Raw genomic sequence first — 17,977 nt, forward strand, 5'->3', positions numbered from 1 at the left:
GGGAATTTATCTCTATGAGCACACATCAAGAAAATGGAAAGATCATAAGTTGAGAGCTTAACAAATCACCTAAGGGAGCTAGAATGAGAAGACCACCAAACCCTAACTTTAGCAGAAGAATCCAAATCACCACAATAAGAACCCAAATACAGGACATAAAAGACAAAAATATAGAAAACATCAACAAAACAAAAAGCTGGTTCTTTGAAAGAATTAACATGATTGATAGACACTTAGCCAGAATGACCAAGAAAAAGAGAGATAAAGCCCAAAAAACACAGTCAGAACTACAAAAGATCACATCACAACTGACCCCCAGAGAAATACAAAAGATTATCAGAGATTACCATATACACCTATATGGAAAGAAACTTGATAACCTAAATGAAATGGAGGGCTTTCTAACATCACACAACCCCCCCCAGGTTGAAACAAGACATTGAGACACTAAACACACCAAAAAACAACCCAGGAAATTGACTCTGCCATAAGAAAACTACCTACAAAAAACAGCCCTGTACCAGATAGCTTTCCAGCAGAATTCTACAAAATGTATAAGGAGGAGCTGATACCAATCCTATTGAAAGTATTCCAGGCAATTGAGAAAGACAGAACTCTCCCCAAATCATTTTATGAAGCTAACATCACAGTGATACCCAAACCAGGTAAAGATCCAACAAAAAGAGAGAACTACAGGCCAATATCCCTTATGAACATAGATACAAAAATCCTCAACAAGATTCTAGCAAATCGGATCCAAAACACATCTCAAAAATCATCCACCATGACCAAGTAGGCTTCATCCCTAGGATGCAGGGCTGGTTCAACATTCGCAAGACCATAAATGTAATTAAATATATTCACAGATGTAAAAACAAGAACCACAAGACTATCTCATTAGATGCCAGAAAAGCTTTTGATAAAATTCAGCATCGCTTCTTGATAAAAACCATCAAACACCTAGGTACAGAAGGAACATACCTCAAAATAGTAAGTGCCATCTATGATAAACCCACAGCTAACATATCGCTAAATGGACAAACACTGGAAACATTTCCCCTGAAAACAAACAAGATAAGGCTGCCCACTCTCACGCTTCTTGTTCAACATTGTGCTAGAAGTCCTAGTTAGGGCAATTAGTCAAGAGAAGGAAATCAGGGGTATCCAAATAGGAAAAGAGGAAGTAAAGTTATCCCGCTTTGCTGAGGATATGCTTCTATAACCTTGAAAATCCAAAAGAATCTGTCAAAAATCTACTTGCACTGATAAAAGAATTGGCTAAGTCTCAGGGTACAAAATAAATGTGCAAAAGACAGTGCCAATCCTATACACCAACAACAAGCAGGCACAGAACCAAATAAAAAGCACAATCCCATTCACAATAGCCACAAAAAAAAAATTAAATACTTCAGCATCTTCCTAACCAGAGAAATGAAAGGCCTTTATAGTGAGAACTACAAAACACTGCTCAAAGAAATCCCAGAAGACACAAACAAATGGAAAAATATTCCATGATCATGGATAGGAGGAATCAACATTGTTATGAGGTCCATCATACCAAAGGTAATCTACACATTCAACGCAATACCCATTAAATTACCAACGTAATTCTTCTCAGACCTGGAAATAATACAGAAATTCATACGTAAGCATCAACAACCACGAATAGCCAAAACAATCCTTAGCAAAAGAAACAAAGCAGGAGGCATCAAACTTCCAGACTTCAAATTTTACAATTAGGCTACAGTAATCAAAACAGCCTGGTATTGGTAGAGGAACAGGCATATAGACCAATGGAACAGGATAGCGATTCCGGAAGCAAAGTCTCAATTTCTCAACCAACTCACCTTTGACAAAGCCTCCAACAACAACCACTGGGGAGAGGAGAACCTATTCAGTAAATAGTGCTGGGAAATCTAGCTGATCACATGCATAAGACTGAAACAGGATCCCAACCTATAACCATACACAAAAAATTAACTCTAAATGGATTAAAAACCTAAACTTAAAACCTCAAACTACAAGAATCTTAGAAAATACAGGAGACAACCTTATGGAAATTGGAACCAATTCCTGATCAAAACCCCAAGTGCCCATACCATAAGAGATAAGATAGACAAGTAAGATCTCATCAAACTGACTAGCTTCTTCATAGGAAACGAAACCATCAAGGGAACAGGGAGACAGAACACAGAGTGGGAAAAAATATTTGCCAACTGTTTATCTGACAAAGGCCTAACATCTAGGATCTACAAGTCACTCAAATGTGCTGAAAAGAAAAAAAACAACAGCCTCATTAAAAAGTGAGAAAAAGACATGAATAGACACTTCTCAAAAGAAGACATACGGGCAGCCAACAGACATATGAAAAAGTGCTCAGCCTCACTAATCATCAGAGAAATGCAAATCAAAACCACATTGAGGTACCACCTAACCCCAGTAAGAATGGCCATCATTAATAAAACAAACAACAACAGATGCTGGTGAGGAAGCAGAGAAAAAGGAACGCTTCTACACCGCTGATGGGAATGCAAACCAGTGCAACCTCTTTGAAAGACAGTGTGGCAATTTCTGAAAGAACTAGAAACTGACCTTCCATATGACCTAGTAATCCCCCTATTGGGAATATCCCCAGAGAAACTCAAATCGTTCTACAAAAAAGATACCTGCACGCGCATGTTTTTTGCAGCTGTATTCACAATAGCAAAAACATGGAACCAACCATGCTGCCCATCGAAGCTTGACTGGATAAACAAAAGTGGTACAAAATGTGGTAAAAAAAAAAATGTAGGACAAAAGAAAAGAAAAACTCAATTCCTAGAACAGAGTTTAGCACACAAGAATACTCAAAATATATTTTCTAAATGAATGAATGAGCAAATAAATAGTACACTGGACAATTCAACCATATCTATTATTTCCAAGTCAACTTTCAAAGAGTATATATTTTTTACTTCTCACAGTTGATGACTATTTTGTATTATTTTATGAAAATGTTCTAAATAGGAAAGCAAATAAATATTCAGAATAGGTTGGCATAAAATGAAGGTTGTATTTTGTCAAACAGATAAATCATGTCTGTCTAATTCAGAGATGTGTCAGCACAAATACTGCAAATAAAGTATCTCATTATGTTGTTTCATTGTCCCCATGTCTTGAGCGACACCAGGATACAGTGCCCCCCAATATAATTTATATCAATCAAGATGATAGCAAATTTCTCATAAATTTTACAACGTAGACATCTGAAAATCTTACTAGGTTCTAACAAAGACAGAGGGCAAAAACAACCTATCCCCAATACCTAAAACAATGCTCAGTAAACAGCTGTTGGATAAATCAAACAAATCAAAATTATCTTACCAGAGATTCAAGTTCTCCCAAAGTACGACTGCTGCTCAGCCATTTCCTGCACTCTGCAGTGGCTACTCTGGTGACCTCATATGCAGTTTGTTTCCTGAGCTCAGTAGATAGTGACTGGAAGGAAATATGTTGCCACAGAGACAGATTTTCTGTTTCTTTGGGGGAAAATCTCTGGATAAATTCCACCTGAAATAAATTATAAAGAAACAAAAGTTACATGTCACACAAGAGCTAAGTATTAGCCTCCATATATTTAATATTTTGAAAAAGTTTTTTAATTGCATAGTAAGATCCTAGGTACCAGACCAAGGTAATGTAAATTAACATGCATTATTGTTGTTACTGCATTTGTTTCTGAAACAAAAAACACAGTTTAAATTGAGCACAGTATAAATGCACTAAGAAATGTTAAATGACGTATTTCATTATTATGTCAGATATTTCATCATGCTCCTACTAAATAAATGTTATTTTCTTAGGTACTCATCACCTTATACAGTTAAGTCAAAATTAATATTCCAAATAAATGAACCATTGAGGCTTACTATTATCTCAGTTGACTATCTCAAAGAACTTAAGGAGCAAAGTCCATATTTTTCAAATAGGTTAGCTGGTGAGAGAGGAGATAGCTAGAGAAAGGCTAAGCGGACAGACACGGTGGGTCCCCTGTCAGATACACAGTTGACAAATATTTTTTCCCAGTCTATGGGCTGTCTCCCCACTCTCTTAATGGTTTCTTTGGCTTTGCAGAAGCTTGTCAGTTTGATGACATCCCACTTGTCTATCTAATCTCTTATGGCGTGGGCACCTGGGGTTTTGATCAGGAATCGGTTGCCAGTTCCAATTTCCATAAGGGTGTCTCCTGCATTTTCTAAGGTTCTTATAGTTTGAGGTTTTACGTTTAGGTCTTTGATCCATTTAAAGTTAATTTTTGTGTTTGGTGATAGGTAGGAGTCTTGTTTTAATCTGGCAGGCCTCAGGCTGATAGACTCTCATTGGTAAACAAGCTCCCTGTGAGCCTCTCAAGCTAGAATTTAAGTACTCACTGCTGGGATAGAAAAAAAGACCAATCAGCTCGCTGCCAAGTACCAACCAATCAGCTCACTATTAGGTCCCTACCTCCCGCCGATTGGTCCTCAGTACTGACCAATCAGGACAGCTAGTGTCAACCAATCAGGTCACAGCTAATGCTAGCCAATTGGCTTGGTCTTAAGGCTACATAAGCACTAGGTTTCAGCTCCAAATTGGCAAGCCCCTCAGGTCCCCTTTGGCTGTGGGAGCTTTTCTGTCCTCTCAATAAATCCTGCTTGCTTACTTTCTGGCTGTCCATGTCCCTCATTCTTCCTGGGGATGAGACAAGAACCCTGCAGAGGATCATTGGAGCCAGAGAGCCCGTGCACCCCAGACTGAGCCAGCAGAACTGGGAGAACTGCTGGAAGAAGGCAAGACTCGCAGCTGAGATATTCCACGGGCTAGGTTTGCCAGCCCACCAAATCAGCAACACTCTCAGGGCTTGGCTTGCCAGACTATTAGAGCCAACCCTCTCTGGAGCTCAGCTAGCCAACCCATTGAGCTGATATTCTCCAAGCCCAGGCTAACCTGAAAAATCCATATCACTGGCTCTGTTCTACTTTGGACAACATACTAAATCAGGCTGGGTGCAGTGGCTCATGCCTATAAATCCCAGCACTTTGGGAGGTGGAAGCAAAACTGCTTGAGCCCAGGATTTCAAGAGCAGCCTGAAGACCATACCTCATCTCTACAAAAAAAATCAAAATTTAGCCAGGCATGGTGGTGTGAGCTTGCCATCCCAGCTACTTGGAAGGCCGAGGCAGAAGGATAGTCTCAGCCTAGGAGTTGGAGGCTACAGTAACCTGTGATCATGCCACTGAACTCCAGCCTGGGTGTCAGAGTTAGACCTTGCCTTGAAAAACAAACAAACTAGTTTCACAAAGGTAAGGCACAAATTTTTAAAAATGTGGTTGGCAATCCATTCTACTACTGAAAGAGCAATTCAAGTATTTACTGAGTTAACAAAGTGCTGTTTTGTAATGTAGGTGATGTCGACTAGATAAAAATGGAAAACAAAAGTTCTAAAAAAACAAAATGCTGAACTTGTTTCTTGGTGGAAAAACAGCAAAAGTAATGATGTACTTAATAATTAAGTATAATTCAACTATGAAGTATATTAGTGTATTTTTCTAAGTAGAATAAGTTAATTTATAATATCCAAAATCTACTTAATAAATGGAAACTTTTCCTACATCAAAAACTAAAAACAACAAAACTCACTTCCAAAAAAACCCACAATATTATATTTGACAGGGGAACTTTTCTGTATTATATACTATAGGTGTGCTTTAATTTCATTTTTTTGTAGAAAATATTTAGCTGCCAAAACAAGCAAGAAATCATATGGCTATCTTTTGTGACAAGTTATTGTCAGAAAAATAGATACTTTAATAAGATGTCTATTACAGTAGCAGCGTTATTCATAAAACCAAAATGCATCAGGAAAGCCAAATGAATTGTGCCAACTAGTTCAAATACCACCTTTCTTAAGTCCAGTGAATGAACTGGTTCCCTTTTCAAAACAGAAACTTAAATTATGATGTCATGGACAACATAAAACTTGTTACATAAAGTTTAAAATTCTATTCTGAGGTTGAAAACCCTGGTTTCAACACAATTTTAAAGATTCAAACCTGGTGGAGGTGAAATAGTTCATAAGGAGTGAAGTATAAGGGAATAATATACATAGAATTATGACTTCCCTTCTTAAAATTGAGAAGAGAGAAAAAATACACCTGTAGACTTTAAATACAAATAGTAATTTTTACTTTACATTAAAATGGTAGCAAAACTATAAGTGTGCTTAGATGAGGCATATTAAATACTTTTTTCTCAATTATGTGACCTCCATGTACTTTTGCTTTTCTTTATAAAACAGAAACACTACTATATTAACATACTAAATGAAATAATGTGATAAATCAATAATCAATTCCCATATTGAAATAGTAAACACATTCTAACATTCATCTATAATGACATTTTCCCTCAAATTAGCCTTATAGATACCTGTTTTTTTAAGTAAATCATCACTATACTGGGATTAACTATTTTCACTTATGTAAATGCCACATCACTAGCATAAAGTCTGGGCTTTATATTACTATTTAAATAAACACCTCTTGTATGCAGATGGCTGAATAATTATTTCTAGCTTCACTGCTCGCTTTTCCCTTTCCCCAGCCTGCGCTCTCTTCCCTGTGTTCCTCTAGTCCCTCCCATTTCATTCATCCTTTAACATGTACCTCAGATGCCGCCATCTCCAGCAGCTTCCCCATCCTTACCTGTTCCCATTTTGCACCTCCCCAGAAATGATCTAAGCTATGAACACCCCAAAGAATTTGATTTGTGCCTCAGTTTTGACACTCATCACATTCCACCTGTCATTATGAGTGTTTTCATAAAATCATAATTTCTACTAGATCTTATGTTCCTTGAGATTTCATGAGGTAGTGCAGTTGTTTCCAAGAGTTTTTTTTAATGAGATAGAGTTCATCCTATGTTATCCAGGGTAGATTAAAACTCCTGGACTCGAGCAATCCTCCTGCCTCAGGCTCCAGAGTAGCTAGAATTACAGACTCAAGTTTTTTATCTTAAGTAACAAAATGCTCTTAAAAATTAATTAATGAGAAAGTCATATACGTCAAAACAATGAAAGCAGATGTCTTCAGGTTAAAGAGGGTAAGGGGGCAAAGTCAACATTCCACAAACAGAAGAGGCACCTGAAATAGCTGCATGAAGAACACTTAGAAAAGAATATTGAAGCAGTGGATGGAACAAAGACTTAAGACAAGTCTGGTTTGGATCCCAACTCAGTCATTTATGATATATGAATTTTGAGGAAATTCTTTAACTTCTCTGAGCTACAATTTATTTGTCTGTTAAATGGACACAATATTATCTATCTCACAAGGTTGTTGTAAGGACTAAATGAATTAAAGTACCTGGCCCCAAAGTACAGTCTCAAAAATGTCAGTCTCCTGCTCCTTCCTTTAAGAGGAGGAACAATATATTAAGGGGAAAGAAGAAAGAGCTGAGCACGGTAGAACATCTGTTAAATGCTCGTTTCATGCAATGTATATTCTATATCTCATCCTTGAAGATACCTTTACAAAAGAGGGCTATGGGTTAGGTGTAAACCCCTTGTGCCTAGCCAACCTCTCTAGTGCAGCAGACTTGGACTTGGGTAAAAACCCTGGTCAGAAATAACTCCTAGCATTTATTGAACATCCCTCTTAAGCCTAGCACTATACTATTTTGCATGGATTATCTCTATGTCTTTAGAAATGTTTTCAAAATTGTTATACTTATCCTCCACTTTGTAGACAGGGAAACTAAGATTCTGAAAGGATGACTTGTCATGGTCACAGAAAGCTAAAATTCAAACTAAGACCTACAGGATCGTAAAATCTAATCCTCTTTCCCAACCTAGTGACTCCCAAGCTTGGATCCATGTCTGAATCACATAGGAACTCAATGTCAGTAACAACAAAAATATATTACTGAGCCTTACCTCATACCTATCCCTTCATACACATCTCATTCACAGATTACAGTCCAAGAACCTGTATTTTACTTTTTTAGAGACTGGGACTTGCTATGTTGTCCAAGCTGGCCACAAACTCCTGGCTTCAAGTGATCCTCCCACCTCATCCTTCCAAAGTGCTGAGATTACAGGTGTAAGCCATGATGCCTGACCCAGAAACCTGCATTTTTAAAGTTCCTACAAGAGTTCTGATGTGACAGTTGGAGGGACTGCAATAAGCTATACAGGTCTGTGTAAGTAGAGGATCTCCTCTATCATGGCAGAGCTTGTTTTCCTCACAGCAACAAACTGTTATGTTAGTTAAGCCTTTAGTCGCAAATCATACTTGCAATTTTCCCCTAAAAGCTCAATTTACTCATTATGAAATATAAGAGACATCATTAAGAGCACAAACAATACTCTAGCTCTTCAAAGTAAGTTAAAAGGGGCTGGGGATATACAACCATTCCATTTCGTGTATCTCAAATATATGAAAATCAAGGGAAAAGATATATTTCAGGAAGATGCAATTAGAATAATTATAACTTGAAGCAAGGATATCAAAATCTACTTCCAGCTAAAAGCAAAAAGCAAAGCAATCAACGTGTTAAAAATGTATTCTTGGATTATGCCACATTTAAGTTTAGAATAAACGGGGAGAAAAAGGCCATCAAAGGAGTCTGAATCCAATTCTCAGAAACTTTGCAAAGACAGTGAGAAAGAAGATATCCTTGCCTGATGGGATGGGGCCATGAAGAAGAAGAGACGCTTCAACAGGATTGATAGGTTGTTCAGCTGATAGCATGTTCCAGGGCATGATTTTATCTGGGAAAGGATAGAGAGGAGAGATTGATTGATTTAAAATCAGAGTTTTTACAAGATTTGCCAAAATATTAATAGCTGGTCTTTCTGGTGTATAAAGATTAAAAGTAACATTAACTTTTAACTTGGGATTTTCTTTATTTGTTTCTTCAATGAATCTAAATTACTTTTACAATGAGACAGAACTTTTGACACATTTAAAATAACACTTTGTAATTTCTATTTCTAATTATTTTGACAATAACTTGGTATGTTAATGCTCCTACTCAAGGAAAATGCATAGACTTTTTAAAGATCTAAGTGCTATAGTGCAGAGGTGTCTATAATTTATAAGATAGAAACTTTATTAAAATATTTTACAGTGCTCACTTTAGCTGTACATATACTAAAATTGGAATGAAAAGATTAGCATGGCCCCTGCTCAAGGATGACATGCAAATTTTTGAAGCATTCCATTTAAAATAAATAAATAAATAAAATAAAATATTTTATAAATTTAATTATATCAATTCCTATCAGAATGCAGTTAAGAAAGCTTTTATTTAAAGAAAACTGAGACATAAAGCACATAAAAATCATGGCCGGGTGCAGTGGCTTGAAAGTCTGTAGTCCCTGCACTTTGGGAGGCTGAGGCAGGAGGATTGTTTGAGACCAAGCTGGAGACCAGTCTGGGTAGTGTGGCAAGACGAAAAATACTCCAGGGATGGTAGCACACACCTGTGGTTCCAGCTACTCAGGAGGCTAAGGCAGAAGGATCCAAGATCCTACCACCACCTTCCAGCCTAGTTGGCAAAGTGAGACCCCAATTCAAAAAACAAATCACTCTTTCTGTTTTGTGAAAGATGTGTTAGATATTTAATAAAGTGGGTAAATGATGATCCACTCCATTAGCCATAGAGACATAGATGTTTTTGGTCTACAAAATTCTTAAAAGGTAAACCAAGAAATATATGACAGATTATTAGGAAACAAAAGATGTTGACCAGGCATGGTGGCTCACACCCGTGATCCCAGTATTTTGGGACACCTAGGTGAGAAGATTGCTTGAGCCCAGGAGTTCAAGACCAGCCTGGGCAATGTAGTGAGTCCTCGTCTCTACAAAAAATCAAAAACTTAGCCAGGCGTAGTAGCTCACACCTGTAGTCCCAACTATTCCAGCTATTCAGGAGGCTGAGGTGAGAGGATCACTTGAGTCCAGGAATTGAGGCTGTAGTGAGCCATGATTGTGCCACCACAATCTAGCCTGAGTGACAGAGTAAGACCTTGACTCAAAAAGAACCAAAAAGATGTGCCCACATAAGATTTTTATCAAAGGCCAGGGACAAAAATACATAACAAAAAGGTCATAACCATCTTACATAGAACACATCAAAACATCTCAGAATTTAAAAGCAAAACCTGTCAATATTGAAAAGATCTTTAAAAATCATTATTAAATTATTTTTCTCTTTAAAAGATTATCATAAAACATTATGATATAAAACATTGATATAAAAAATTATCATAAAACATTACTTCTTTTGCCAAAGACATTCATCACTATCAAAGTTAGTCCTTTTCAAATTATCCTGACTGAAAAAAATAAAATCAAGAGTCAGCTTTCTAAGAAATGAAAGAGAAAGAGGAGAAATTCAATTTCATTACCATTCTTTCCCAGAGCAATTACTGAAACTCTACAAAATTTTGAAAATAATTTCCCCAATTTCACACTAATAGATTTTTAATACACCCTTTTTGTTCGTTTGTTTTAGTTAGAATCTCACTCTTGTCACCCAGGCTGGAGTACAGCGGCACACTCACGGCCACCACAGCCTCAAACTACTGGGTTCAGGTGATCCTTTTGCCTCAGTCTTCCAAGTGGAGAGATTATAGGTGTGAGCCACCACGCCTGGGTTAATACAGCCTTCTTAAAAGCATCAGCATTAATACAGAGCAAGGAAACTGTCAAAACAAGCTAATTACGGTATCATTTCTTCTGCTGATATACACATTCTTTAAGATTATCGTAGCCCCAAAGGAACTGCATGGAAAGTGGGTATTTCAGGCCTTGTAATTCTACTCACCAGATGAGCCACTATGGTGACATGGTGTGCACAGAGTTCAGCAGTCCCAAATCTGTGATATAAAGAGAGGGTAACTGGGTTTTTACAATTAGAAACACAAGGAGATAGCTTCCATAAAGTGCTAAGCATTGTGATGAGGACATTAAAAACTGCCATTATTTCCATGGCCAAGGAATATCACAATATATAAAATGACCTAAGCAATACTTATCTATTGGCTTATACCAAAGAAACAAGAAGAACTTGCTTTCTAATTCAATGATATGAAATCAAACTATTTGTAAGATTATTATAAAACACAATTTTTCTACAGACTTACAATTGTAGAATCATTTGCTGTCAGTCACTACTAATAACCAACCCAAACACCAAAAAAGCAAGTATGTTGTACCGAGCAAGGAAGCACCATGCATCCATAGCTAACAAAGAGGTGATCATACTCGCACTGAGTACAGCATCCAACAGAGCAGCATCCTAATGAAAAACAGAAATGTCAATTCAATTAAATATTACAGTTCACAACAAATTACCATTACTACTACATTTCTCAAAGTAAAACAAGAAAGTACTCTCAGAATCCAAATAACAGATCTGCAATGCGAAAGTTCTACCGTCTAGTATCTGAATACTACACTGTCATTTCACCAATATTTATTGAGCACCTACTATATATTAAGTATTGTGTTGCGCCATGGGGATTCAAACATGGTTTTAAATGTGGTAACTCAATCACCAGCATCCACAAAGATTCTCCAAGTAGTCTGAAATTTTTAGAGCAACATAAATAACATTTATGCTTATTCTTTTATTTCTGCCTTTAACTAGTCACATACAGTATTTCATAGGTGCTAGATATAAGCTGTGTAACATCTAAATGATACTGATCCTTACGTAAATTCTAGGAATTTTTTCCTAGTTTTCTCAACCTCTTTTCTAATCCAATTCTTTTTTTTTAATCTACATTATGCCTAAGATCTATAGGCGGCTCGATACTACCTACAACTATTTACTTCTTTTCTTTATGAAACTTAGTGGGTAAAATCCTACATATTTTTTCTCTCTTCACATTGTTTTTCCATACCTCCCCACCCAAAATGTTTTCTCAAATATTTTACCCAAATATTAGATCTAAATACTATAGGAATGTAGAATTGTCATTTTCTAGGACACATCCGAATTACAGGATAAAGTATGCAAGCTTGAAGAATGGTATCCAAAAGGAATACATGTTTTAATTTCTTCTGTATCTGAATCACAGTTCAATGAAAAGAAAGCAACTGTAATCTCAGCTTAGCACTATAAGTTAGCAGACTTACCAGTTCAGCAAACAGTGAGGGTTGAAAGGAAGCAATAAATGTACACAGATGAATACAGATGTGATGATACAAGGTGACTGGCTCCTCAGCCTGCCCCTTACTCTTTACTCCTGGTACATGAACAGGTAGAGAGAGTTCACCAGAACACTGCTCAAAACTGTAGAAAATGGCTTTGAGTAGAGATATCCTGCAGGGAAATTGAGAACACTGAATCCAACATTATTAACATTTAATAGCTAGCAGGTATAATAATGTCACATGAAGGGTTATTTTAGCAAAGTATCTCAAGAGTTACCATAAACAACAGTTTTCAATTATGTGTGAATATGTACTCATACAAATATTTTCCCTGTTAAAGAAATTCCTTTAAGGAGAGAAACTTTGCTGGGTATTTTGTTTTCATCGTTTATTTATTAACTGTTTATCATAGTGCTGAGTTATACAAGGTCAGAGATAAAGTTCCTCAAGGAACTTGAAACTTAAATAACTAACTTGGATATTATATGTAAAACAAAAAATAAGTATTATAGTTCAGACAGGGAAGCGTCGTTTAAGATCAAAATGAAGAAATTTCAGAGAACTTAAAAAAACAAATTAAAAATAGGCAAGGTATAAATAGGTAAAGAAGGCAAAGTACTGAGTAAAAGAACTGACATAAATAATCCATCTAAGAGTGAGGTGTATTTGGTGAAAATGAATGAAAGGATGAGGAGCAAAAGGAGAAGATGTCAGCACCATGGGATGGGTTTTACATACAAAGTCAAGGCATTCTGACCTTATGCTTCAGGTTTTGAACAGAATAAGAAGCAAGCTAGGTTTAAGGAGACTGACCTTCTAATGATACATAGAATGGGCAAAAGAAGCAATGAAAAATTAGAGCATGGAGTAAGAAACTGGAGTCTGGGTGACAGTGTTGGTGAGGAGGACAATTCCAAGAGACATTTCACAGAAGACACCTGTTACACTACTTATATCTACTCTATTAATCAATGTTTATAATTCTAACTATTAGGCAATACTGAACAAAATTAACATTAAAATATCGATAGCATATAATACAGGTTTATATTTATCTATTTTTATAAAGTAGCTATATCTGAGGTACACAATAACTACTAATGGAATACTCGATATAGCAAAAAACTTCATTGTAAGAGCATTCCAAACAATAGAGCATTTATTTGCTACCTGGCTGTAGCTTCCGAGATCTGGATTTCTGTGCACCACAGGGACTGCACATCCTCAGACTGAGAGGGCAGTTTATCCATGATAGCAACCAAGAGCAGACATTGTGGGAACTGCAGCTCACATGGCAGGTCTTACAGGCAATAAAAACACATTAATTAGGTTAAAACAAACATACAAAAACATACTCCAAATATTTTCAGCCAAAAATCTGATATGTAAAGAAACTAGAGGCATAATTTTTTAAAACGATAAATATGTTTCAAGAAAAGAAAGGCCAGGTACAATAGCTCATGACTGTAACCCCAGCACTTTGGGAGGCTGAGGCAGGAGAACTGCTTTAGCCTAGGAGTTCAAGACCAGATTAGGCAATATAGCAAAACCTCATTTACCAAAAAAGAAAAAGTATATATATATATAAGCTGGGCATGGTGGTATCTGTAGTCCCAGATACTCGAGAGGCTGTCAGAAGAGTCACCTGAACCCAGGAGGTCAAGATTGCGATAAGCCATGATCATGTCACTGCACTCCAGCCTGGGTGATTAAAAAAAAAAAAAGAAGAAAAAAAGAAAAGTAAAAGAAATTTTAAATAATACTTTTAAAACTCTAAGAAAGAATGACTACTTTAGGGGAAATCAGTATGTCTTTAACATGTCATAATTAACAAGAAATGATTTAACAGTAAATCTGCTTTCAAACTCACCTAATTTACTGTCCAAAACCACAAGCACAAAAGGCTGGACTGTGAGCAGTTGACTGACAAGTGGATCCAAGGTTACTAGGAAAGTACCTGCTACTTCCTCCTGGTATGCTTTAGAAATCCTGGCAGCATATAGGCTTGGAGGAAACTTACTGGAAAGGGAAAGAAAAACTCATTCATCAATAGCTATCTTCTAACTTTAGGTAGAATAAGTACCATAAATTGATGTCCTAGTAGTGAAATAGATGAAAAATACATTTTTGAAAAAAACGAGCATGCATTTCATAAAATAAAATTCAAAGTACAGAACTGATACTAGAATTATATGAAAGCCTCTGAACTAAATAACATGGTTATAATTCTATAAAATGAAGTTTAAAATCTTGGAGAAATCTTTATTATTGCTTTGAGGTATTTTAATATCATTTTGACAACGACATCCTTAAAAATACTTTAAAAATAACATAAAAATAAAAAGTTTTAAAAAAATCATTGGAAAAACTTGCAACATAAAAAAGCAAAAGTAGAATTTTTAAAATATTGTAAAAATATGAATATTAAATCAACTAGTAAAAATGCCATATATAACAGATATTTCTGATAAATTCTGACTTAATTAGTTCAATTAAAAGTTGTTTCAAAATAGGTAGACTTGTTGAATTTACTATGAATTAGTCCTCAATTTCTCAGAAGCAAGAACTTGAAAGAAATAAAGTATATACTAACTAAAGGAAAATGGAAAGACTTTCATAGAAATGTCTCAGTAACTGAGATTCAAACTAAACTATCAAAACCTATGTGAAATAAGACATGTATTCAATATTTTTTGCCATGGTATTTTAATTGTAGTAAACTTGACAAGACATAAGACAGTCCTGTCTGGCAGGGGATAAAATAATTTTTTAAAATGTACTTAAGATGGATACTTTTGAGGTCTTTGCAGTGGGATGGAAAAAGCACCAATTATTAGTTACATGACTTTGGTTCATTCATTTGACCTCCCTGAGTCTCCGTTTCTTTATTTGTGATATTGATTCTGAGTAAGGACATGAAGGACACAAAAAAATAAAACGTAGGTGACGAAATTCCAGACTTGAATAAAACTGAGCATCAAAAGCAAGTGCTTTTTTTAAAATCAAATGATATATTTTAAATTAATTTATTTAACAAGTGTTTGTTAAGCACCAATGTATACATGCCATGTACTGTTCCAGGGTGGGTGACACAGCAGTAAACAGAATATACAAAGTCAGTGTCAGAGTTTACAATTCTAGTGAAAGAGAACAGTTAACAAACAAGTGAGCAAGTAGATACGTAATATAGCAGATGTTAATTCAGTGCTATGGAGAAAAAATAAAACAAAGAAAGGTGGACAAGAAGTTGTACTGATGAAAGTCATAGAAGTCGGAGTCTCATTCTGTCACTCAGGGTGGAGGGCAGTGGCACTATCACGACTCACTGTAGACTTGGCAGTCTGGGCTCAGGTAATCCTTCCATCTCAGCCTCCCAGCATGTTGGGATTATAGGCATGAGCCACCATGCCCTGATTCATGTTTTTATCACTTACTTTGGCTATTGTATGGAGAAAAGAACAGAGCAAAGCAAGGGTGGAAACAGACAGAAATGAAGAAATGTTCTTTTGCAAAATCGAGGCCAAAAAAATAATATTGGGTACCAACAGGTGATGAGAAGTAGTTAGATTCTCTGTCTCTGTCTCTGTCTCTCTGTCTCTCTCTCTCTCTCTGAAGACAATATTGCTAAGGGGGCAAAGTTTTTTGGCTAATCAATGTGAAGAACAAATCTGCCATTTAAACTAAAAAGAAGTTATAGAAGGAGATTTTGTTGGGGACTTGGATGGAATGGGTGGAAAGCAAGAGTTCGGTTTAGGACTACTTGATGTAGATGTCCTGATTGGCAATTAGACATTAAAGGGAAAGGGGAGAGATAAACGTAAAGTCTTGAGACTAAATGACAATACAGTAGATGGAAAATAGCCCTGAGGACTGAGAGCTAGGGTACACCCAACTTAAAGAAGCTGAGGAGAAGAGGGAGAGCCTGTAAGGAGGTTGAGAAGGAGCAGCTAATAAAATCAGAAGAGAATCAAGATGAAGACATGTCCTAGAAGCCAACAGAAGAAAGTGTTCAAAGAGAGGGTCAAGTTCTACTGACAGGTTACATAAGAACTAAAATTGATTACTGGTTACAGTAAAAGTCACTGTGACCTTAACAAGAGTCGTCTTGGTGAAGTAGTAGAGCAGAAAGCCTGCCTGGAACAGCTTCAAGAAAGAAAGTAGACAGTGGCATAGACAACTCTTTCTAGAAATGTTGCTGCAAAGAGAGGCAGAGAAATGAGATGGTATTTGGAGAAGGGCCAAGAGATTTTTGTTTGCTCCACGCTGTTAAGATGGGAAAAATAACAGCATATTTGTATAATCATGAGAACGATCTAGTAGGGAGGGAAAGACTGAAAATGCAAGAGGGAAAGGTCATCGTTGCTGGAGCAAGGTCTGTGAGAGAGATTGAAATAAAGGCTAGTCTTGGGTGCAAAGACAGTGTATTCATGAGAGCAAGGAAATGACTACATGGGTCTAGATACAAGTAAAATAGTTGATGCATTGGAGGAAGTATATAAAAGCTCTCTTCAAATTGCTTCCACCTTTCTCAGTGACATAGGCAATGAGGTAAATTAATTGACAATGAGGAATGGGAAGAGGTACTGGAGACAGGAAGTTTGAAGAGGGAGAAGTGTGAAAAAGTTGTCAAGGAGACTAAATGAATTAGGAAAGTTTAACAGTACTGCTGGATAAATGAGCTGACAAATTATTGTAATATCAAATTTAGGGCTCTTTTGGGGTATCCATCAATTTCAGATGTCACTTAGCCCTTATCTAAATTATTTCTTTCTGTATTTCATGTTTTTTCCGAGATGAAGTTTGCTTCTTGACTTAAACCTCATAAAAGTAAAATAAATTAATAAAGACAAAAAACCAATATGCCAATAAAAAGTATATAAGATTTTTTTGCCAATAGCATTTATCACTATACTACTTGTTTATTACTCATGTATAAAGTATGAGTCAAGAATACAAAGATAAGTATAACCCATGTGGAATCTATTCTTCAACAACATTCATCTCCAATTATTGTAAGCAAGCAGATAAAAATTTTTTGTTTGTTTGTTTGTTTGTTTTTGGTTTTTTTTATGGCTGAAGGAATCTCAGTTTTTATTTTTTTTTATAATCAATATTTTTTATTATGGTTTTGTGGGGTACAGTTAAGGGTTAGGTGTACAATTACGTTTCATTCAGGCACCCTGTTGATAAGAGGTGTTTTCCCATCCCCAGACAGATATTTGCTACTGTTATTCCCATCCCCCGCCCCATAGTTTCCCAGTACCGTCAGTCATTTTCTTATAGTATTACATTGGATGTTCAAGGTCCATTATATGAGTGAGAACATGTGATACTCGGATCTTTGTTTCTGTGAGAGGTCACTCAGTATTATAGACTCTAGTTCCATCCAGGTTGCTGCAAAATTCATGATTTTGCTCTTTTTTATGGCTGTGTAGTATTCCATCATGTATATGTACCACATTTTTTAATCCAGTCCTCTTTTGATGGGCAGCATGGTTGTTTCCAGGTTCTTGCTATTGTGAATAATGCTGCGATAAACATACGTGTGTAGGTATCCTTTCTATAGAGTGATTTGAGTTCTTCAGGGTATATTCCCAGTAGGGGGATTGCAGGTTCATATGAAAGGTCGATTTTTAGAGCTTTTAGGAGTCGCCATACTGCTTTCCACAGAGGTTGCACTAGTTTACATTCCCACCAGCAGTGTAGGAGTGTTCCCTTTTCACCACACGCTCTCCAGCAGCTGTTATTTTTTGAGTTGTTGATAATTGCCATTCTGACTGGAGTTAGGTGGTATCTCA

General features: G+C 36.4%; 1 protein-coding gene across 1 annotated transcript in view; it reads right to left on the reverse strand.

Annotated features, from left to right (window-relative positions):
• Nucleotides 1-3,363: 3,363 nt before the first annotated feature.
• The window catches only part of LOC103265606 (uncharacterized protein C1orf112-like), a gene marked incomplete at its 3' end in the record, with an annotated part of 31,432 nt that continues 16,818 nt past the window's right edge, over nucleotides 3,364-17,977 (reverse strand). The window contains exons 4-10 of the mRNA XM_021715127.1: nucleotides 14,050-14,198; nucleotides 13,350-13,479; nucleotides 12,162-12,348; nucleotides 11,237-11,319; nucleotides 10,846-10,897; nucleotides 8,696-8,785; nucleotides 3,364-3,549 (exon numbers count right to left, since the gene is read on the reverse strand). Coding sequence (XP_021570802.1) covers nucleotides 3,364-3,549; nucleotides 8,696-8,785; nucleotides 10,846-10,897; nucleotides 11,237-11,319; nucleotides 12,162-12,348; nucleotides 13,350-13,429 — 678 coding nt within the window. The remainder of the gene's footprint in view (nucleotides 3,550-8,695; nucleotides 8,786-10,845; nucleotides 10,898-11,236; nucleotides 11,320-12,161; nucleotides 12,349-13,349; nucleotides 13,480-14,049; nucleotides 14,199-17,977) is intronic.

Source organism: Carlito syrichta, unplaced genomic scaffold (genome assembly GCF_000164805.1).
Source record: "Carlito syrichta isolate Samal-C Ts95f unplaced genomic scaffold, Tarsius_syrichta-2.0.1 Scaffold306693, whole genome shotgun sequence".
Lineage (NCBI taxonomy): Eukaryota > Metazoa > Chordata > Mammalia > Primates > Tarsiidae > Carlito > Carlito syrichta.